At 44.4% G+C, this 19,838-nt stretch overlaps 1 protein-coding gene across 1 annotated transcript in view; it reads left to right on the top strand.

Annotated features, from left to right (window-relative positions):
* Positions 1-19,838, top strand: part of CORO7 (coronin 7) — a 1,792,839-nt gene that overhangs the window by 531,519 nt on the left and 1,241,482 nt on the right. The window contains exon 7 of the mRNA XM_069646849.1: positions 6,614-6,664. Coding sequence (XP_069502950.1) covers positions 6,614-6,664 — 51 coding nt within the window. The remainder of the gene's footprint in view (positions 1-6,613; positions 6,665-19,838) is intronic.

Genomic DNA, 19,838 nt, shown 5'->3' with positions numbered 1-19,838 from the left:
CCAACGCTGTCGTTCACCCGGGAGGGTCGCTGGCGTCCCTGAAGCACAATGCAGTCTTCTTGTTTGGGATTTGGCTCTCATGGTTTTTCGGAGGCAACGATCTCCTGCAGGGAACATCAGGGTTTCCCCAGCCCTTTGCTCTGGTCCCTCGATCGGTAGTTCTGCTGCAGTGGGTTCGCCTTTGCCCCAGATGTTCTGCTCCTTCTCATGTTCCACCCTGCTTTAATTCTCATGGGTCTCCTACCGTTGGCTCTGACCCCTCCTTTAGCTTCTCACACGGGTCTCCATCAGTCGGCTCGGATCCTCTTGCTTTGCACAAAAGTTCAATAAAAAGAAATGTCTTTGGACTTCAGGTGCCACAATGCAGCTTTCTTATTTTGCTCCTACTTCGCCAGTTCCCCAAAACAGCATTCTGCAGGTTCTGAGAGTTGTGGTGTTTCCAATGGGGCTTTTCTGGGGTAAGGGTCGTTCCACCTGTCTCTCGGAGGCCTGAGTTTTAATGTTATACCCAGGGGATGAGCCTTGGCTTGGGCCCTGTCAGATAGCTCCAGCTGCCCCTGATCTGGCTGCCTGGAAGCACAGCTCTCTTGCCACACTGGGCCTCTCCTGCACTCACAAGCCCAGTGACTTAGCAGCCTGTCCTCCACCTCAGGGTTCCTTCCCAGGGTCTCTGCAGCTTCTTTGTGTCTCCTCTGGACAGCACGATCCTCTCAGCCTCCCCAGCTCGCTCAAAGTGTGCCTGTGTGCTCTGCTGCCTGGGAGGTTTAACAGGTTTCAGATTTCCAGGTGGGAATGATTGTGGAGGGAGGCCTGACCTTGCCTGGCCTCATTATCGGGATAAAATGGCGACTGCGCCTAGGAATACCTGGTGCATTGGTTCCTACGGGGAAAAACTTCATAGCTCCCTTTTTTGTCGTCTTCTTCCTATTGTTGAAAAATGGGGCTCGATGGGAGCATGTAATGGCACAGCACATATTTCCAAAATGCAGAGTGCGCGTGATGGTGACTGAGTGCCTGACTCTGCTTGGTCTTATTAGTGGGACAGGGCCGTTGCATATCATTGTAGGCAATCTTCATAGTCTCAGTCTTTTGGGTTTTTATAGTGTATTAAGGGATTGTGGGAGTTGTAGTTTTTCTTAGGGATCATGGAAAAACCATGTGGGTTTTTGTCAGGGTAAAAGGGGCAGATGTATTGTTGTGGGTGAATGGGTTTTGGGTGATAATATCCCATGATTACTTAGGGGATGTCGGATAGGGATGTATTGGAACGGTGGGGAGGGGATACCATGTCTCGCCCAAGGCTGTTCCTCCCACAGTCTTCAACGGTCCCTTTCTCAGGTGATCATCTGTTGCTTGTCCGCCCCCAGGGTTGGGATCTAGGTGCAATGGCTCTCCCCTTTCCACCTTAGTTCGGGATCCCCGGGAATAGCATGGGAGAAACGCCTCGGGTTTTTCACATAGCACACTCAAATGTCTCGTCCAAGTTTATTAACAACTCATCGAGTGTTCTTTGTGCTACAAGAGAGTTTCAATGGAATTTACTTTTTGTAGGACTTCCTCATAACATTGCCCCCCATAAACGGAACTTTCCAAAAGAAATTAGAGCACACTGTGTATTTTGAATAACGTTTCTTGCAGTTTAGTAACGTGTGCCAAATTTAATAAGCCTAAAAAAAAAAATCATTTTAAAAGAAAGTTCCACTTACCCCCAACTATAAAGCTGTTTTTTGGCTAATTAATTGGTAGAAGTCGACTCCTACCGATGGATTTTAGTACAGCAGTTTTCCGTAGCCAATACAAAGATTTGTCTAATATTTAGCCTGTTATTGATTCTGAAAAAGCACTCCAGTCCAGAGGGCAGAAAGCTATTACTGAATTCTGAGAGGTCAATGCTGGATCATGGCCAATTGGGAAAACAGTGATATGTTTGAATGGCATAGATTGAGCCTAGTGGGTATTGCTTGAACAAACACGCACTGGTCTGGATACATTACTCTCTGCAGTTATCCTCAAGTGTTTCATAAGTCTTGACTAGTGCTTTAATTTTCTGTTTTGAGTGAGACAATCTGTATACAGAAATCAGTTTATTTTCATCAATCACGACAATCTGAACCCATTAACAGATGGTGTACCCTTCTCTTGATATATGTTGTTGTAAATCTAGGGTATTCTTGCTGCGGCACAGCAACCGGTGTCATCAGGGAGTGCTATACCATACAGTGTTTAGTATTTCTGAAGTAGGTTGAGGAGCTGGCTGACCCATTACATTGGATTAATCTCCTGTGGTACACTTTGGTGTACCCAGCAGGTGCCCTAGCATAAATGAGTACTCATTCTTGTGTTAATGGATGCAGATAGCGGGTTCCATATTAGATGTGGTTTGTTCTTGATGCAGTGTTTTGTGGGATCAGGTGGTAAATTCTCCACCAGACATCTGTATTTTTTTGTGGTATGTTAATGAGTAGCAATGTTCAATGTTATGCTTATTTTTGTAAATCAAAGTATTTTGGTTAAAATATTACCCTGTAACATAATTTGTGAAATACGTCATAAAATAAAAATACAAATACATAATGCTTATTCTACGTTACATAAACCTAAATCTAGTTAAACATGCCTAAATTAATACAATAGCAAAACAAGAGGTGATGGCTGGAAGGTTTTGAATACATTTTCTGGCATTGCTCCGGGCAACCCTCCAGACCATCCTTCTTCGCCCGCCAAGCCATTACAGAAGGGGAAGGACCATATGCAAATCAGACTTGGTCCCATCCCAAAAGGGGTAGTCCAGCCCGAACTGCTAAGTCACATCCCTTCTGCACGAGACCACAAGCATCCCCAGACATCTTTCAGCCTTGTTGGGTGGCATCAGTGAGGAGTAGCTTGGATCTCTAGGCCCAGCAGGCACGGACCCACGTCTGAGCATACCCGTCCCACTCGGGGTGACAATAGCAAAACAAAAGAGGGGATGGCTGGAAGGTTTAGAATGAATCTTAAACTCTGGCATTGGTCTGGTCGGGTATGCCCAGACGTGGGTCCCGTGCCTGCTGGGCCTAGAGACCCAAGCTTGTTTGGGGATGCTTGTGGTCTCGTACAGAAGGGATGTGACCTACCCTTTCGGGCTGGACTGCCCCTTTTTGGGGTGGGACCAAGCCTAATTTGCATATGGTCTTTCCCCTTCTGTAATGGCTGGGCAGGCGAAGACCGATGGTCTGGAGGGTTGCCCAGAGCAATGCCAAAGGTTAGGATTCATTCTAAACCTTCCAGCCATCACCTCTTTGTTTTCGCTAAATTAATACAATCACATAAGTGGATCTAAATTTCATAAAGTATAAAAACATTCAGGACATATTCTCGTACTAAAATCACACTTACTCATTCAACAATTTTAAAATCTCTTGCCACATGTAATGCATTATAAAATTGAAAACCAAGCTGTTTCCAGAAAATGAAAAAGGCCCAAAATTCCTCTGTGTAAAAATTGTCAAACCTATGGCGGTTTCTATGGTAACTGTTTATTCATAATTCCCTGGGTTTAATACAACCGGCCAACAAGTGTCAAGGTATTTCAACCTCTGACTTTCAGAAATAATAATTGCTGAAATTCGGCTTAGTGACGGAAGCAAACCAAGACGGAGGTGCAAAATAAATCTTCTTACTTTCTCATCATAGAATTTCTCAATGTAACTAAAATGCGCATTTACAGGTAATACCTCGCATATATACAATGAGTGATTACAAGAGGGACGTTGGTTATCCCCACTTTTATAAGCCATATATTTAGAACCCCTGTTAGCAACTATTATACACAATCAAAAGATAAGGGGCATATGGTTTGGAGCGGAAGAATATAGAATAACAGCATTTGCGGATGATATGATGATGTCCCTGACCGACCCAGCGATATCTATTCCGGCTTTGAGTGAGGAATTAGCAAAGATGGAGAAAATAGCAGGGCTGAGGATATATTTGTCCGAATCATAAGAAATGGGGATAGGGCTGACGGAAGCACATAGAAAGCATCTGGCACAGCTTTCACCTTTTCGGAGTGCAGGGGATTCCACAGGCTATTTGGGGATACGAATAATTAATTCTATAACAACTCTGTATGCAGCAAATTATGTATGCAGCAAATTATCCAATTTTAATAAGTAGAATAAAAACGGATTTTGATAAATGGACCCCTTTGCGCATTTCGTGGCTGGGAAGAATAGCAACAATAAAAATGGTTACGCTACCCAGACTTCTATATTATTTCCTGGCGCACCCAGTATGGCTACCTCGATCATTTTTCAAGACTGTCAATAGGTTAATATCACATTTTGTTTGGCAAAAGAAACGGCAGAGGGTAGCTGTGGAAACAATGATCTCATCCAAACAGAGGGGAGGATTGGGTCTCCGTAATATTTCTAAATATTATGAAGCAGCTCAATTACGGGTGATAAGGGAATGGTTGCTGGAAAATATGACGAAATCTTGGGCAAAAATGGATAGGGCAGTGGCATGGAATTTGCTGGAGGGATTGCTTTGGCTAACAGGACAGACCCCCAACTGCTACTTCGAGCAGGTTACTTTCGGTAACATGCGATGTATGGGATTGTCTACTGCATCAAGGACATTTTCTGAAAGCTCGTCCCTATTTACCCCGCTATTTAAAAATCCCCAGTTCTCCTCAGGGATGGTAAAGGGCTTATTTAAGAAATGGAAGGAAAAAGGAATGTAGCAAAATAGGTGATATGATAATAGAAGGGGAAGTAAGAACTTTTGAAGATTGTTAACAGTGTATAGGGCTGACGGAAAGGGACTTAATGGAATATTACCAGATACGCCACCGGTTGAAGCAACCCAATCTTAAAAAAGCATAGCAGAAGGCGCCAATGCCCTTCGAACTTTTCATCACCACCCATAAAGGAGATAAACAACTGGTGTCCAAACGTTACTCTATTTTAGTAGACCTGCAGCCGGCAACTAAGTGGCCTTATCTCCAGAGGTGGAAAAGTACCCTGGGGCAGGAGGTTCCTGAATCGTTTTTGGAGAGTCTTTGGATCAATATACCAAAGTTGACGAGGTCCATCTAGCTAAGAGAAGCTTGGTATAGAATAATGGTGCATTGGCACTACACTCCCTACACTACACCCTCCCTAACAGAGGGATTGAACAGAAAAGCCTCGGCTCGACCATCCGGAGCGGCCAACTCCCACTGTCTAGAAATACCTAGATTCAAACTAACTAAATTGGGAGGAAGGAGCTTCCCAGTGAAAGCTGCACAATACTGGAATGCACTGCCACTGTCCCTCAGAGTTGATCAATCTTACTACGGCTTCAGATGCAACACCTTAAACTGGCTGCGCTCTAATGACACATGATCTGCTGGACACCATGCAATACAATGTATGTACCCCTATAACATTTGCAATCTACTACCTTATATGAATGTATATAACCCCTGTACCACCCCTCACTCTAATTTACTTGTATTTATACTATGTGCACTGTACTGATCTCTAGGTTGTAACCAAGCTTAAAGTCTTCATATCTGCTGCGACCAGTTACTCAGTGGTTCGGTGCACATTACCAAATAAACAAACAAATAAATAAACAAACAAACTCCAGAAAGGCTTCATAATATGCTTCCCAATACGATTCAAGAATGTTGAAGAGGATGTGCGGGGAGGGGGCATTGGAGGCACATTTGGTGGGATTGCCCCGAGTCGAAGGTATTTGGGAATGAAATAGTTAGCCAAGTACAATTGATGCTGACGAGCTCTACAGTATGTACTCCAAGGGAATGGATGTGTGGAATGTTTGATTTGGGAAAACATTTCCCTCTGAAGACCCAACGTAATGCATTCATGGTGTTGGTAATAGCAGCCTGGCTAGTAATGGCAAAAATATTTAAACAGAAATCACTGCCCACGATCACAGAATGGCTGCAAGTGTGGGGAATTTTGGCGATGGAGTGGGTTACATATAGAATACAAGGGGGGACAGTAGATTTAGGATGGGTTGGGGGGATAATTCAATACTTTTTTTTTATGCTACAATGGTGCCCTCAGAACTAGAACTTGAAAATATTGGACATAATGTAGAGGACGGGACGTTCCTCAGTCATATAGAAATAATTACATCAAGGAAATACGATGAACCGCCAAGTCAAGGGGAGGGGGGCTGGTTGGGGAGTGGGTGGGTTATTGTTTCTTTAATGTTTTATCACTGGTTTGATATGTAATTTGGAAATGCCAATACAATTTCTTTTTTCAAAAAATGTAATGTGGTCACACAATCTAAGGTCTTTACCAGCCCCAAGCCATAGTAGGAGGTGGCAATTTCAAAGTGAACATAGTTGTGGCCCAGCCAAGCTGCCTGTTCGTCACAAATATAATACTAATCTCTCACCACTTAAGTGATGGTGTGCCCATTTTTTGGGCACCTACAGATAGTGCCCCTTAACTCCTGACAGAACTTGTTGTATAAATAAAGCAGGGTTACATTGTTGCATCAGGATGGCAGCTGTGGGGATATTACTTATTGTTGGATATAGGTATTGTGTTCCATATCGAATCAATGCTATTTGTTTTGAATGTCCCTCTAAGTTATTTATTTACCTCAACAGGACAAGCAGCTGCGGATCTTCGACCCGAGGCTGGCGTCTTCTGCTGTTCAGGTAGTGATTCACATGTTTTGTCACGAGGTTGCATTGAAGCAATATGTTCTATAGCCAGGGCCCAGAGGTAAATGGGCTACACTGGCGCTAGTAGTACAGCAATATCTAGTAATAAAGCATGGCTTTATTTCCTTTTCTCCTGCTACTCCTATCATTGAGATGAACACTGTTTCTACTAAACAACCACCTTCATAGTTGGGATGGGTGAAATGAAAACAAATAAAGAAAAACAACCGTTCAGATCCAAGTGTCTTAAGTCAAATCCCTGTGACGTGAGGTCCAGTGGTCCATCCCTAAGAAAAAAAACCCATCTGTAGGACCTGATGTCCTGTGGTAATAATAGACCAGCCAGCCCGAGGTTGTCCGTGTCTTCCCAAACTGAGGCTCTGCTCAAGCATTTTCTTCTCGGCCCATGTTCTTTTTAGGGCTTGGCCGCACCGTAGATACCTGCTTGAGGTGACCCTTCTCTGCAGGCAAAACCTGGGCACTTTGTCTCAACTGGGGATCCCTCACAGCCCCCCCAAATCTTCTTGGAGTTTGATTTCTGAGTATGGGCTGTTTTTTTTCTCTGGCCATGCACCTCTTGTAGAGTTGTCTTTGTAGAATACTGTGACCTCCCTCTGAGGTAGGCTGGTTGGCCTGTATTGATTTTGTCTACCACAGACCCTTGTACAGTGTCCTTTAGCGCTAGCCTCTGCTTAGGGGACTGGTGTCCTGGCTTCTTACCAGCATTAGAGATATAACTAGCCATCACCGGGGCAGTGCTCAAGGGGTATGGGAGGTCAGCTCCTCCTCTACTCCCACCCCTCTTCCAGAACCAGCATTACAGTTCCATGCAATGCACCTTTGGCCTTGTCTCCAGGTGGTTGGGTACACTGGCTCCCCACCAGGGTCTGGTTCTCAGGGTACTAGGCCACACTCCCATGTCTACCATATGTCCAGCGGTCTTGGTTTTCAAAGTCTTTAGTTGATATCAATTATCTCATTATGTTGGAAGCCAGAGGATTCTATAGTGACACTTTTGAAGTCAAACTGATGTTGAAGTGGAGTGACACATCTGTGTGGTTGCCAGCACCCCCCCTGCAGTTTCTTTTGATTCTGCGCATGCTCCCCCACTCTTCTGTCCTCTGATCCCTTGATGCCAGCCCCAAGGGGAACCTCCAACCTCTTCAGCCGCACTAATGGGCAGCCCCCCGGCCACCTGTACATACCCCACTCCCAACACAAAGCAAACACTGGCAGTCTGTCAGAGGATGGCGGAGAGATCCTCCTTCGTACACTTCACCCCCGGTTAAGGTTTAAAGAGGGGTGGGGGTCCACTTCCAGCGCATGGACCCTCACCACCAGCACTCTCCTGTTTCTTTGGCCATCTTTTGGCTGCCCTATCACTGCCCATCCACTCTGGACTTTTTCCTCTGATATACACCTAGATCCATCCTAGGTCATCCCTTTCTCGTGCTCATCTCCCCAGTTTACCCCTTCCCAACCACTTGGACTCCTGGATTGTTTCCCTCTACGAACTTGGTCTGCTGGAGAGGCCAAGCCCCTCATGTTGACCTTGTCACAATCCACTTAATGGCACAGAAAGATGTTGAAGAGGGAAGTAATATTCTAAAATACTAAAATAAATACCTTGTCTTTTGTCAAAACTGTACTATATTATTCATTCGAGTATGTGGTGGATGATTGGGGATTGATGGAGTGTTTCTCTGTTATGCCGTTAAGCCTTGTGGAGAGCAGCATTTATCTCTTGTCGTGTAAGACAAGATGATGACAGAGCGTTCCTCATAAGGGCACTGCTGGGGGTGTGGCTGGTTGGCCTCTTTATCATTCAGGCCCCAAAATGTCTTCATTGCTACCTAGGCTTACTTCTCCCATCAGAGGTCAAGGAATGCTTTGCGTGCCTAAATTGCACGTGCCCCTTTCAGTGTCTCTCTCACTGAAGTTGTCTTTCTCAGATACTTCACCCTTTTTTCAATACTCCCAACACTGCCTCCAAAAGTCTTGAACCTTGCATCCTACTACATCAATGCTGAGCCAGATTCAGACAGTGTCTTAGCAATGAAACAACTCTGGCCAAGATGCATTCCATTCTTTCCTAATAGACAAAGGGGATGCAGCACTGCTGGTTCTTTTAAGTGGTTTTCAGAATCCTCATCCACTGGTCGTTCATGCACATGAGGTTGGATGGCCTAACACCCTGGAATGAAATAAATACTGTAAGGGGTCAAGAGTAAGTGTTGATTATAAACTTTTATTTACCACAAAATAAAGAGGAGGTTGTGAGAAATCCTACCTATCCCTAATCTTAAGAGGGGTTTCCCTGCCTCAAATAAACTAATAAATGTCTGTGTCGGGGTGTAAACAAGAGCGTCCTCCGTCCTGTATCCAAACCCCTAAGCTAAACCCTACACACTTAACTCAATATAAAGTATAAAAAGGGGATTTCTGTAAGCTAGGTACTTGTTGCTTTCTCTCGGAGTTCAAAACATAACGTTCTAAAGTGTTGAAAAACAAAGGAAAAAAGTTCCACCAGGAAAGGGGTCTTCCCTTTTAGATTTCTTCTGGTAGTTTGAATGCCACTTTATCACAGTTCAAGGAGGAAGACTCTTCCCTTGAGTCTACTTTAAATATATAGTTCTTTTAAATATTCAGTTTATCCACTCTGTATCTCAACCCAAAAGCGTTATGGTTCTTCCCTTTTCCTTTAACTGTTCCTCTTTTTTACCCATGGTTTACTCTCCTACCAGGGTATTGTGACTTCATCACTATTCTTTAAAAGGGGTATGAGTCTTCCCTTTTGTATTCGTTCTTACTGTTCCACGGTTTCAGGATTACTTCTCTCCCCTGGCTTACTCTCCTGCCAGGATATCAGTGTTCAGCTTCTTGTGTGCGGGTCCCAGACTCGCACAGTGCCGGGTTTACTCTGCTGCCAGGGCTTTATATCCTTTTATGGGTGCGAGTCCCAGACTCACTGTTTGCCTGGATCACTATCCTGCCATGGCTTATACGTTCTCTGCCCACTCTTTCATCCAACAAATAATGATTTTCCAGTATACGGTCACCAACCCTTTTTCAGCAAAGTTCTTATTAGCATCAACTCCTCTTTTCAAACATTTGGTCACCGACCGTTTCTTCACACTGTTTGTAGTTGTATCAATGTCTCCAAGATTTGGGTCACCGGCCCTTTCTTAATACGGTTCGTATTTGAATCAATCTCCTTCCAAAATGTGGGTCACCAACCCTTTCTTAAAACTGTTCATATTTGTATCTGTTCCTCCAATTACTTTAATTCTGCTTTCTCACTCTGTTAATAAAATGTGACACTCGCTCACAAGCGCTGTTTGTTTGTTTATTTATTTGGTAATGCGCACCAAACCCTTGGGTAGCCAGGCGCAGCAGTATACAAGAAATCTTAAGCTTATTACAAAAATATATACACAAATATGTACAGGCATATGTACAGGCACATGGCATAACTAGGAAAAAGTCCGGAACACTCTAACTGTCTATCTAACAGATGGACATATATAATCAGGTAAATAGGTTAGGCTATAAATCGAAGTGTCATATATGGGCTAGGTAGGTGGGGGTGCATGCTAGGCTATCTTAATATGGAGAAATACATGAGGCAAGAGGTATGGTGGGGGTTAGGGTGGGAGTGGGTAGGGTATTGGTCAAGTTATGTGTCATTGGCCCGCAACCAATTGATTAACTTGTGTCTGAATTTGGGGTACGGTTGTTCAGTTCTGAGTTCGAGTGGCAGCTTGTTCCAGCAGTAAGCAGCTTTGACGGGAAAGCTAGATCCTCCCGCGGTCGAGCGTTTAAAACTAGGAGTCTCAATTTGAAAGGAGTTAGCAGATCTTGTGGGTCGCATGGAAGTTCTCCTTGTGATTTTTTCCATTAGGTATGCGGGGGCTAGGTTGTTCAGACATTTAGAGGTAAGGGAAGCTATTTTGAGTAAAATTATGTCTGTTATTTTTAGCCAATTAACCTCTTTCCTGAATTTGGTGAGGTGCTCTTTGTGAGGGATGTTTAGTGCTGCTCTCGGGGCATTGTTCTGCAGTCTTTGAATTTTGTCTGTGATGTAGGCTGTTTTTCCATTATCCTTTAGTTCCTCAATTTGTGTCTTGAGGTCTAGCAGAGCTGTTTCCGTACCATGGAGTGGGCGGAAGCCAGATTGTCGTGAGCCAAGCAGATGGTTGGCTTCGAGGTAGTCCTGGATTTGTATGTAGGCAGCTCTGTCTAGGATTTTAAGTAAAAATGGCACAGTGGTGATAGGTCTGTAGTTGGTGGGGATAGTGGGGTCTAAGGTTTGTTTTTTCAGTAATGGGAGGACCCATGATTCTTTGAGGTTGTTGGGTACCGTATTGGATTTAAAGGAGGAATTTATGAGCTTGGTAATGAAGGGAGCTAGGTCCCTAGCTGCGTCCTTTATTATTTGTGCTGGGCAGGAGTCGCCCTTGCAGTTTGATGGTTTGAGGGACAGTATTATTTTTTCTGTGCCGGTTATGGAGATAGTCTTGAATCTGAAGGGTGCGGTAGACTTATTCTCTTGAGGCTGGGGTATTTGTTGGTCCGAAGATGACAGTGTATCCTTTTTTTTTTGCAATTTTGCATTGAAGCGAGGACATTTTGTTAGAGAGGGCATTTTGTATGTTGGTGCACCAGACTTTGTTTTTTGGGGCATTGTCTATGGGTTGAACAGGGGATTGCAGTTCACGGAGGATGGCGAATAGCTCTTTAGTACTAGAGTTAGCTTTCATGATCCTGTCGTTAAAGGTGTTCTTCTTAGTTTTGATTATTTCTTTTTTGTAAGATTTGCCAAATTCAGTTAGGTTATTTTGTTGTCTACGGTGGGTGAGTGGCGCCAGATAGATTGGAGCTTTTTTTTTTGTAATCTTAGAGATTTGAGGTGGGGCGTAAACCAGGCATTTAGGTGGGCTGCTTGTTTAGCTTTGCGTAGTTTGATTGGGGCAGTTGCGTCTAGTGCTTTGATCATAGCATCATTGAAAGTATTTACTAAGGCGTCAGCGTTGTTGCTTTCCAGTCCAGATATGGCTGGAAGGAGGAGAGGGATGATATTTTCAGCAGTCATATCCTTCTTGCTTCTAGTCGGGAGCTGTGGTAAGCCACTCGCGCTCTCTGGGTTTAACAGGCAGCTGTGGTGTTCCTCGCGTCTCTCTGTCGTCTTCTCCTTCGGTTCGCTGACCGTGTGTGTCCCGTTAGCTGTTTGGCTCCCGCTTTATCCTCCTTTGCTTCTGGCTGCTCCAGCTGCCTATAGAATAATGCTGTAAGATTCTCTTGGCCCAGTGTGCTCGCATCTGGCATTCCAGCCTGCATCAACACAAGCTGCGTTCCACTGTAGTTTCTGCCCCTGGCCAGTATTCTGTTTAACTGTGTGTGTGTTGTAAGCTTCCCGGCATTAGTTAACACTTTACAAAGACTAGAACGCAGCATTTGCTTACCGCTTCTGATCATCCTCATTGTTCCATCTCTCTTCCTCGTCTCAGTACAAAAAAAAGGGGCGGGGGTGTAAATAAGGTTATTGGTCAAGAAAACGTGGGAATTCTTTATCTGCGTCACAAAAAGCCATGCAGGCATGTTGCAAATGCACAGGGGTGCCATTAAGAATAACATCTGAAGGCTTATTTTGATTCAGTGTTTTCCTGCCTCTCTGGAGTTTGTCCTCCCCTATGTGGTCCTCCCGCAGATAGTCACTCCCAGGCTCAGAGTCTGGTAGCTTCTGCCTTTCCTTGGCCACGTAAGAGAAGCTTCCTTCCAGAGTATCAGTGATGATGATGTTAGATTTGTTACAATACTTAATGAGCTGCCAAACCAATTTGTTCATCTTCCATGATGTACCCCAACTTTAGCGATCGCCTTCTGGCATGCAGTAGCACTTCTCACCCATCTGTTTTTTTTTTAATGCTTTTTTTAATTAAGTTTTCATATTGCGTTTTACAGTAATAAAATATACAGCAGTGAGTCTGTGCATGGACTAAAGAAAAAAAAAACTATCAGGTGTTCCTGCACAATTATGGTATCAATGATTTTGTCTAAAAACATTTATTACATACATTTGGGGTTGCTTGGCCCCTTTTAACTATTATTCATCTAACTATTTATCCCTTATTTTCACAAAACGTGTCTAGGCACAACCTAGCTCTGAATAACCGTTCTTTCATAGACATACAATAGTCCATGTCTTGAACCCATTTGGACGGCTTTGGTGAATCTTTGGCATCCCGTGTTTTTGCAATGTTCCGCTTGGTAATAATTTGGGTATTTGATATCAGAAGCTTTTCATATCTGGTGAATGCTATCACCCTCCTGTAACTCCAGTAGTACAGACTGTTGGTCATCTGGGGCAGGCTGTGTAAGTGCCCTGGAAAGCTGTCTATGGACAACAAGCCAGAATATCCTAATTGGCGGTTATTGCCAGAGTGTATTCAAAAAGGTGTCCCTGCAACTGTGACACGGTAGGCAATCCAGGTCTACCGCACTGGCACATTCAAACAGTAGTACACGGGTGTAACAAACACTGTGAAGCATGTGTAACTGTACCAGTGTGACGCTTCATAGGATCACATTGTTCTCACCAGCGGGATCCCTTCCTTGTGAGACTAGCGAGGTGAAGTCGCTACGCAACATTACCCCTAGGGGTGGCGGAAAATGGCACCTCACAGGGACATACTCCCCTCATGGGATAAGGACTTCTGTTCTGTGATGGAACTCCCAAACCCTTTTGAGACAATAAAACCCATAAGGTCTGCTGGGAAACAGTCTGAAAGCACGACTGTATGTTACTGCAATACTCATTCCTTTCTTCCTGTAACAATTGATACCACTAAGACCGAGCAGTCTAAAATAAACATAATCTGATCTCAAGTACTCATCAAAGTAACTGTGAAGAAGAAGATTGGATGAAGTTATACAAAGGTACTAGGAAGAGGTGGCCCAGAGGAGGCGTGATCAATACACAATGGACACAAACAAAGGACTATGACAATCCATTGGGGAGGACCCAGCTGTAGGAGATACAAATGGAGAAAGGACTCGGTGAGCGGTGAAGCCTGGTAAACCCGGGAACGTTGAAGCAAGAAGCTACGTCGGGGAAGCAAACCGGCAGTCAGGAGGGCGCCGGCAGCAGGTTGCAGGAGTCCTTGCAGGCTGATGCAGAGCAGGCCTGACTGGAAGCTGGGAACCAGCTGATGGTGGGTGACCTCGAGGAGGTGGACCGACCGGTCCATTAACTGCACCGGTATCACCTGGCCAGAGACGCCATGGGGCCAATAAACAGCAGTGGGGAGCAGAACAGGAAGCAAGAAGTGTGTTCCGCGGGAACACAGCAACCCAGCACCCCAGGAAGAACCGTGTGCCCAGAGAGATGTGATAACGGGAGTCACAGGAGATCTGGTAGGGGATTGGGGAAGGGTGCAGAATGTATCGGGAGTAATCTCCCTCATTTTAGTCTTTGTCCCAGAAGTACCAAAAGCACTGGACGTGATCTCCCTTGTCTCAGTTTTTGTGCCAGAAGTACTGAATGTAAAGAAGGCATTGTGAGTAATCTCCATTGTAGTGGTGTCAAAAATATTGGAGGGAAAGAAAGCCTTAGGAGTAATCTCCCTCGTCTCCAGAGTTGTGACAGAAGTACCAAGTGTGGAGATTGCATCACAAGTGATCTTCCTTGTCTCAGTTGTTGTTTCAAAGATATTAAAAGAGAAGAACATATTGGGAGTAGCCTCCCTCAATACTCTAGACTCAAGAGGGACACTAAGGCCAGAGATTGCCACGAGAAAAGCCTCCTTTGTTAGTGTTAGAAGGAACCAAGGATACTATGGGAACAGTTCCCCTTGTTATTAACAACAGGAAGAAGGTAATGAAAGGCAAGGAATAACTGTGTATTGGCAACCAAAGGTGTGTATGACCTTCAAACAAGCCCTAAGAGAAGCCTGGGAAGAATTGCAAAGGTTGATTAAAAACTGTTGCAAGTTATACAAAGATATCCATTGGCTGAACTAACTTAACCAGAAGAAGGGAGTCATTCTCTTGGTTTTCCACTTACGTGTTGATCAGAAACGAAGGCAAAGGGTTACCAAACAGCAGTCAGGAAACTGACCACGTTAACCAGGAGAAGGTTGCAGTTGCTGAACTGTTGGACCAGGAGAAGGGAATCGTTCTACTGGTTTGCACTACGAGTGCAGAAGTTGAACTGTTACCAAAGACTAACAGAAATATGCCCATAGGGCTGATCACATTGAACCAGGAGAAGGGAGTCATTCTCCTGAAGCTATTTATGTTAATGTTTTTGTTAGTACTAGTGCTATAGTAGGCTAGTTTGGACAGACACTTTGAGTTTAATGACGAGTGTTAGGGAGAATTCTCATTTTATGGCTAATTTCCCTCACCTAGTGAGTCCCCCAGCAGCTTTGCTGGATTTCTGGAATTTTTTTTTTCTCACTTGGTAAGAGTGTGCCTCTTTTTACCACTCTGACCTGTGTTTTTACCATGTGTATTTCATCTGCTTTTGTGATTGTGGACTCTGGAGTACACCACTTAAATAGCCCCCTTCTTTAGTGTGCAGCACCTTCAGTGCAGTGACAAAGGGTTGTCTTTTAGACTTCCCACCGACTCCTTTTCTGAGGCTGACTACTGTCCCACAGGAAAGGGTAAAGTTGCCATTAACTTTACTTAGTCATTTAACCACAGATCCAGTACACCCCATCTTACATGGATTACTGGAAAGGGTTAATCCTTAGCCCTTTTTTTATCTGTACCTCCTAGAGCATTGTTTCACTCTTTTAACATTTAGACTTGGCTGGTGGCAGTGGTATCTAGCCTAAATTTTCTACCGCAATTATACTATATAAACGTGGTATTGTTTTAGGCTATTATATTAGCCTCGAACTTAAACCCGCTTGACCAAATACTTTTTCTTTTGGCTCTGGTCGGGTTTATTCACCATTTCTTTTTGTTAAAGTCATAATTGTGTTTTACTTTGCGCGGCAAACCAGGTTTGCCTCCTTTGTTCACTGTCTTTTGGCGGGCTTCTGCCAAGAAGCCCTCCTCCAGGTGCCTGGGTGTCTAGGTGGGCTGAATGTGAGGGAGAGGTGTAGTCACCCCTGCACAGGGTATCCTAGGAAACCCAAGTCACACTTTGCTATGATTGGTTGAGATGGTTGTCCGGGCTGGACAATCCCCCTGCTGCCTGATTGACAGCCAGGCTGTGTGAATGGGGGATTTTCGCATAAAAGGCAGGTCTCTTGGGCTAGAAGTCAGAGTCGCCACTGGAACTACAAGGAACCGAAGAGAAGCGGAGAAGAAGACGGCTGCTGCAACTACACCATCCCGATGAAGCCCTGCTGCAGTCCTGAGCGATCTACCCTTCGACGACCAGAGAAGATCCAGTCTGCAGTCTTCTTCCCTTGAGCCTGGTGGGGATAACCAGCTCATTTTCCACAGCCAGAGGATCCTCTTCTTGGTCGAAATCGCTGCACACAGCTGTAGTGGTCCGGATAGCCATCTGAAGAACCTCTCCTGTTTTTAAGGAGTGCACCTTTTATTCACCGTCGCTGCTGCCGGCCTCATCCCTGTGTGGTGCAGACCCCTCCAGACATCCTCCTTCGCACCGAAGCTCCAGGAACCGTGGGTATGCAGGAAACAACCAGGAACAACTGCCGTGGCACTAGGTTCTTCCTTGAATAAGGTACTGTGTTCTGCTTGAAGAACTAGGGTGACCCCCTTTTCTTCGCCTCCAAGGCTTGGCCTTGTCTTTCCTCCTCCTAACTTTTGCTTCCTCTGTTGACAATATCTAAGTACTCCTGGCAACGTTGAATCTTGAACTGTCCGACTGTGTGATCCTCGACAACAGGAACCCGGTTCCACTTAACACTGGCTCCGGCCTATTGACTCTTGAATTCCTGTCAACTAGTGTTCTCTGATTCTGTCTTCCTTGACAAAAGTATTGTCTATGGTTTTTGCGCCCAACTCTCTCTGGTTAACTCAGGTGCTAAGTGTGTTTTTGCCCCGGTAACATTTCTTGCCGCGGATACGCGTTTCTTTAGTAAGACCGAACTGTCATTACTGTCAAAAAGTGATCGCAAGTGTATTCCCGGTAATGTCTTTTGTTTCACAACACCGATCCGTTAAAACATAGGGTACTTACCTCGAGTTAGAGGTACCAAAGTGAATTGGTTGGTTGTAGTGTATTTTACTTGTGATTTTGAATTAATAGAAGTGTTGTGTTTATAACAAATGGTTTAAAAATAAATGTACTTATATTTCTTTTACCTGAAACCTTGAGTCCGTGTTTGCTTGAGTCACAGTAATTGTGGTCCCTTTGTGTAATCTCTGCTACTGCTCATATACTCTTGAGATAAGCCTGGCTGCTCCGCTACTGCTACCACTTTAACATAGTAGTACAGGCTTGTACCAAAGGTAAAACTTGTATTGCCACCTGTAGTCTTAATTGTGTGTACTAGTCCCTAAGGGCACTGCACAGGATTTTGCCTAACAACGAGCACCCCAGTTATTCTTTAGTTCGGTAGGGAAAACCTTTTAGGGATAGGGAAATATAGGCCTTTTTAAATTATTTTTTAAATAAAGTTAACTGTGGAAATGACACCCCCCACCTGTCCAACTCCTTACTCCAGCACACCACAATATCCTGAAACGTGCTGAGATTGCCACTTTGCCGGTGGACATCAATGCCTCTTACCCTGAATGGAGCAAACATCAGCCTCCCAGTGACCCCTATCTTTCGAGAGGGGATTTGACATAAAATGTATGACCACTTCATATAAAGTCGATATGGCTCATTTGGAAAGAAGTTCAACATTGATGTGACATCCATGGGGGCGGGGGATATGATTTGGGTAATTATTTGTACCCCGGGATTGTGTGTACTTGGCATTTCTGAAGTGTTTGTATTTATACCTGTCCCGCAGCAATTGTCGAAAGCCCGACTGCATTTCTTGTAGCGTCTTGAGTCTACCATCATTTAACACATCCCTCACCAGACGGATCCCCTTAGCCCACCAACTCTTCCCAAAAGTTACTTTACAGATTTCTTCTAGGGCCCGATTATTCCATAGAGGGGCTGCCTGAGTTATTTTCCCCTCCCAAACCATTGCCCTAGTTGTCATCTTCTGAATGCAGAACACCTGTTGCATTGTCAGCGACAGTCTCTGAGTGTTTTTGTCACCAGAGAGAGAGAGAGAGAGAGAGAGAGAGAGAGAGAGAGAGAGAGAGAGAGAGAGAGAGAGAGAGAGAGAGAGAGGAGTGAACCATTGCTTCCCACCAATTGCTGCTAGAGCCTGATATGCGGTTAGGAGAGATTCCCATGTACCCACTCATCGCTACAGCCAACTATGTCGCTGAATAATACTTCTGGACATTTAGGAGACTAACCCCTTCCTCCTAAACTGAGCATAAAGTGTACGCAGAGCTATTCTAGGCTGAGAACCGCCACATAACAGCGTCATTAAAGATTGTTTAATTTTTCGGAATTCTCTATCTGGTATCCGGACCATAGTGTTTTGAAGAACATATAGAAACCCGGGTAAGGGCCATCATTTTAAATAGGGTGGCTCGACCAAGCAGCGAGGGGGAGTGTCAGCCTGAAACCTACCAGTGATGGCTAACAAGTTATGAGCCAGGAATATGTTTGGGTCCCGGGAAAACCTCAATGTTGGGATATGTAAAGCTATCCCATGCCACTAGGAAGGGACAAACCGGGGGGATCGCAGCTAGACCTTCGTGGACTGGAAACAGCGACTTTCTCCAGTTAACCCTCAATCCACTAAACGCCCCAAAAATCATCAGGATTTCCATAAACCATGGGACAGACTCACACATACTCCCCAGACTTAGTAGAAGGTTGTCTGTGCACATTGAAACCCAGTCTTCCCATCCCAAGGGCCACACAAACCCCTTCATCAACACGTCCCCTCCCACCAAGGTTGCCAAAGGTTCAATGGCCAGAGTAGAAAGAAGCAGGGAAAGGGAGCACCCCTGGCGTGTTCTCCGTTCCAAAGGAAAATACTGAAAAGTCACACCGTTCACATGGACAATGAGGTCGGACTCTCGTGTAACAGCCCAACCAATTGAAGGAAGGTCAGACTAAATCCTATATTACCCCAATAGAGACCGTATTGCATGCCTTCTCAAAATAGATTGAACGAAGAACTGGGTGGACTCAGGCTACCTCTCCCTCTTGACACTTATAGGTTTCTTACACAACGCATATAACAGATTTTAAAAGATTAATCTGTGTTTTCATTCAGTAGATCACCACTGTTTTATAATACAATAGTTTACTTTATTTTCCAAAAGAAGAACCTTTCTTAAAACAGCCTTACTTGGGGTTATTCATATGCTTTGTATATCTTGCCAAGCTAAACAAACAATTAGCTTAGTGCCCACATCTTTTCATTATATTGTGCAATCATATAATTTACACTGCGGTATAACAAAAAACAGTGTGAGGGTTAGTATTGGGTGACTTAGAGTGTAGTTCTCATATTGAACTCCATTGTTCTTCTTTTGGAAAATAAAGTAAACTATTGTATTATAAAACAGTGGTGATCTAATGAATGAAAACACAGATTAATCTTTTAAAATCTGTTATGTGTTGTGTAAGACACCTGTAAGTGTCAAGAGGGAGAGGTAGCCTGAGTCCACCCAGTTCTTTGTTCAGTGATTCTACCCTCATGACTCAGGCCCCCCTATGACAAAAAAAGAGGCCCACCCACCCCTTTTTGTAAAAAAAAACTTCTCAAAATAAATTGCCACAATAACAAGCTGATCACGATTAGTGTCTGCTTTTGCAAGGGCAGCATGGAGTCTGCGGATGTTCCTCTGAGTGGCTTGGTCTGATAGAAACCTTTCTGTTCCGGCTGGATCAAAGAAGGAAGGACCATCATCAATTAGTGGGCTAAAATCTTCACCACTATTCTGGCTTCACTGTTGATAAGGTGAGATGGGCCTGTAGGAGGCGCAATCATCTGGTGGTTTATCTTTCTTGGGCAAAACAATGTTATTGGCCCTACATGGATCAGGGGGCAGCTCACTGTGCTCCCTACTCATCTCTGACATAGAGAAGAGGGGCTTAGAGACCATATTTTTATAATTTTTCAGAATTCAGGTAACAGTTTGGCTACGGAGCTTTGCC

Source organism: Ambystoma mexicanum, chromosome 2q (genome assembly GCF_040938575.1).
Source record: "Ambystoma mexicanum isolate Mex_15411 chromosome 2q, UKY_AmexF1_1, whole genome shotgun sequence".
NCBI lineage: Eukaryota > Metazoa > Chordata > Amphibia > Caudata > Ambystomatidae > Ambystoma > Ambystoma mexicanum.
This window is presented reverse-complemented; position numbering and strand designations above follow the sequence as displayed.